The 4,180-nt window shown below is 38.0% G+C and overlaps 1 protein-coding gene across 1 annotated transcript; it reads left to right on the top strand.

Moving 5' to 3' along the window:
• Nucleotides 1–149: 149 nt before the first annotated feature.
• tmem30c (transmembrane protein 30C) lies at nt 150–3,908 on the top strand (the record flags this gene model as incomplete). The annotated part of the gene is given in 6 exon segments (XM_014028853.1): nt 150–348; nt 546–662; nt 787–894; nt 3,287–3,377; nt 3,462–3,617; nt 3,693–3,908. Coding segments are annotated over 6 exon segments (886 nt in total), but the record flags the coding sequence as incomplete, so codon positions are not given.
• Nucleotides 3,909–4,180: the final 272 nt, after the last annotated feature.

The raw sequence follows: 4,180 nt of genomic DNA, 5'->3' as shown, positions 1-4,180 counted from the left end.
GTGTGTGTGTGTGTGTGTGTGTGTGTGTGTGTGATATTTATGACATAAAATACAGGAAAAGAAGAAAGAGCAGCGCCTTCTTGTTTGCTGTTTTTGAGTCTCCGGTTGTCCGTCAGGTTCCTCTTCTGCACTATCAGCCAAAGGTTCCACATGGGTCGAGTGAAAGACAAGTCTGGGCCTTTGGCTCGGAGGCCAGACAATTCTGCTTTCAAACAGCAGCGACTACCTGCTTGGTCTCCAATGCTAACAGCTAACACTGTGCTGCCTTTCTTCTACATCATGGCTTTGATATGCATGCTGCTCGGTGTGTGGCTGCTTCTCACAGTGCAGAGCACACAGGAAATGAAGGTGAGTTTAAAAAGTACTTTATACTTTCACGTCTAGATATAATACTTGAGAGTTTGTATACTGGAGAGAGAAAAAAGCAGAGGCTTGTATGTCCTTGTGAGCAATAAAAAAAATCATAAAAATGGAGTGACAGAATATAAAAGGGTTAACCAGAAGCTGATTACTGTGTTTTAATCCACTCTTCTCTGCCATTTCAGCTGGACTACACAGAACTTGGAACGTGTGATGAGTGCTTTCAGATGCGCAAAAATGTGAGCCTCGCAGGAGAGCCCTGCACATGTCAGGTGGAGTTTTCCATTGACAAAAAATTTAAGGTAACATCTTATGACTTGAAAAGTTTGGTTTGAACACACTAATTCCAGCTCCACCTGTAGAACCTTTTGTTGTTTAATACTGTAAGTCCACATCACGTAATGATAAAGGCGTGTTTTTTTTAAGGGAGATGTGTTTTTCTACTACGGACTAAAGAACTTTCATCAGAACCTCCGCAGATACATGGACTCCAGAGATGATGGGCAGATGGTGGGCAGGAAGAATAAATTAAAGGTAATTCTCTGTTTATTCACTTTTGAATTGATGCAGCTGTTGTCTTCTGTCACATTACCTTGAAATACAAATGATCCAAAGCCACGGAAAGGAATATATACCCATATTGTATTTCAGGTTAGAAGTCTTCCTCGTGCTTCTCTTCTATTCAGTCTGGTTCAGGTTGATTGTGTTATTTTAGTTTTTAGTATTTAATGTCCAAAAATGGCCACTGTAAAACTGATTTAAAACTGAATTAATTAATCCTGACATGAAGGGTATTTTACAAAATGGGCATTCTTTTAAGTCAGCGTGAAAAAACTTATTAACGTAGGAGGAAATAATAATACAACAGTGCCAATGATGCTACTTTAACTCGTACTCAGTTGCATTAAAAGTGTTTTATTCCTCACATCATTTCACTCTCCTTTTGCTTAAAATATGCAAGTCGCCCAAATAAAATAAAACAAAGACTAATGTTCATTCATGAAGGACAGAAAGCTGAATTTAGAATGAATAATTTGCTTATTTGTTAGTATCACTGTAATAATATGGAAATTGCTTTATTGAGAAAATCACATAATTATTGTTAGTATTAAAGATAATTTAATATAAAAACAAAAACTAAAGAACTGATTCTAATGTCAATAGTTTTAACAGAATTCTCTTGGTTACTTTATTGACCAAATCAAATATAATCTAATATAAAAACAAAACAGTAATGAATTGATTTCAATATTAATAGTTTTATTTGGAATGCTTTCCACCAAATACGGGGAAAATATGCAGTGGTCTCTTAATTTTTGTCAGAACTGTATATACTGTATATAAACTCCATGTAATAAAACAATAGATGTTAAATCATATAGAAATTTGATTCACTTGCAGCAAAGTAAACAGTTTTAAAAGGTAGGAAATAATAATACATTACAATAAAACATTTCTGTGTTTTCCCTAACATCATTGGGCAAGGTCCTGCCCCCAATATCTGGCCACTAAGCAATTTAGTTGAATAGCCCTGGCCTATATTATCTGGTTTATGGTTCTGATGACGATATGACATTTCAAAGTATTTGTCACTCATTTAGAGTATGAGGCCTAAATAATTAATAATTAACTTGGGAGATTTTTCTGCACTTGTGTGAGAGTTGATTTTATTTCCTCCCAGCTGTCCACCTCTAACATCCAGATCTTTTCATGTTGCTGAGCTTCTTGTTGGTCTGTTTCTGTCACACTGAGCAGCTTCTTTGGCCGCATGTTGTGGATTAACATGAGCAGCTTCCAAATGCAAAGCTTCCATTTGGAATCAATCTCAGATCTTTTATTTGCTTTACTATTGAGTAAATAACAACTATTTATAAAAGCCATTTAGATCCAAAAGGAAATCTAAACATTAAACAGTTTTAAACATTTCTAAATTATTTAAATGAAAACTAACAGTATACTTTTCAAACATAGATCTTTTTATATTATTTTAGTTTGACTATTTTGGTAAATACTCATTAAAAATTATCTTAATTCTAGCTTTTTAAAGTTGTGTTAAAGTCTAATTCTGACTGATTTATTCGTAGAAATAATGATGACAGATATTGACCTAAAATTTAGTGTGGTGGTTGCTGATACTGATCCCAAATTTTTATTCTGAGCACTAAGAGATGGTCTTTGTTTAAAATGTTTGCGTTTAACTATTTTGTCTAAACTCTGTTCATCTGTTAGCAAAATATCTCCAGAAATGCTGGCGTGATCATAATGAACAGAGTTTTTCCCAGTGTCACCCTGGTGGGCCGCCAGGCTTTACTTGCACCCCACCCCCCCCAACCCCCCAGGCCAAGTGTTGTTTATTTATTTATTTAGAACCAGCATTGGTTTAAATAGCCTGAACAGCATTCAGATCGTCACACTCACCAACAGTTTGCTGGGGGACCTTTTACCCTGCAGCACCGCTAAGCAAGCGGAGGTGTTGAGCAGAGGCAGACTGGCCTTTGAGAGAACTGGGACATTTCTTGATGGCCTGGTCCACTCGACGATCAACGAGAGGCAGAACCGAAGGCTCAGTTCAAGTTGCTCTTGTTTTTTTATAAACAATTTATGCCGTTTGTGTGGCTCAATCATGTATCTCCTCTTAGCTTAGCTCCCACAACAAGAAGCAATAGGAAAAAGACACCCGACTTTCATTCACTGTCATGCCTAATTTCTTTCCATATGTTTTAAGCCCTTTGAACTACGTCTTTGTTTTAATAGTCTTATAAGTTTGCATTGTGTTGAGACGGCTTGGTTCCAGGAGTTTGCAGAATCAAAAAAACTTGTTGAGTAGTCTTACTTCTAATAACATAAAAGAGCTCCAAAATTAACATTTTGAGACGAATTTCCAAGAACTTTGTATCTAATTTGTATTTTTTTTTTACTTTAATAGAACCCAAGTACATATTGTGAACCGTTTGCGAAAGATGTGAACAGAGACCCTATCGCTCCCTGCGGAGCTGTCGCCAACAGTATGTTTAATGGTAAGCAGCACTCATAACCCCCAGAGTCAGTCGTCTTTTACTTTCACCTCATTGGACCATTAACTCACATGTTTCTCCCCCCAGACACCTTCATTCTAACCTACCAGAAACATATTGGTTCCGTTTTTGTTCCTGTCCGTGTACCTCTAATACGGACCGGCCTCACATGGTACACAGACAAAAACGTCAAATACCGCAACCCAAGGACAGACAACTTGACTCTGGCTCAGGTGTTTGAAGGTAAAGATAGAAGGTAAAAATAAAAATGTCTTTCTGTGTGCGACAGGATGCTAACTCTCGATATTTTCTTTAAAGGCACAGTTCCACCTCTGTACTGGCAAAAACCTGTGTATGAACTCGATCTACACAACCCGAACAACAACGGTTTTATCAATGATGATCTGATTGTTTGGATGAGAGAGGCAGCTTTCCCCAACTTTAAGAAGCTCTACGGGATTTTAAAGCGAAATGATGACACAGATTTCTCAAAGGGGCTTCCATCTGGGAACTACACCATTGAGATAAGTTACAGTATCCTTTTAACCACAGTTTTACAATCAGTAATTTATGTCCTTCTATTAATTAGTGTTTCTTTGGGGAGAGTAATGGGCCCACTGAAGAGGCCCCCACTCACATGGTTTCTTACCTATCCCAATCAGGGGTGCCAGTAGTTGGGGGTGGCCAGCTAATTCACACCCCCCCCCCCCCCCCCCCGAGAATTAGCTGGCCACCCTTGGTGGCCCCCCAGTTCTATCCTCTTGAGTACCCAGGTTTTTCCTTTTTCATTTCCCCTACCTTATAGG

This window comes from Austrofundulus limnaeus, unplaced genomic scaffold, assembly GCF_001266775.1.
Source record: "Austrofundulus limnaeus strain Quisiro unplaced genomic scaffold, Austrofundulus_limnaeus-1.0 Scaffold821, whole genome shotgun sequence".
Classification (NCBI taxonomy): Eukaryota; Metazoa; Chordata; class Actinopteri; order Cyprinodontiformes; family Rivulidae; genus Austrofundulus; species Austrofundulus limnaeus.
Note: the sequence above shows the minus strand (reverse complement) of the source record. Positions and strands in the feature narration are given on the sequence as shown.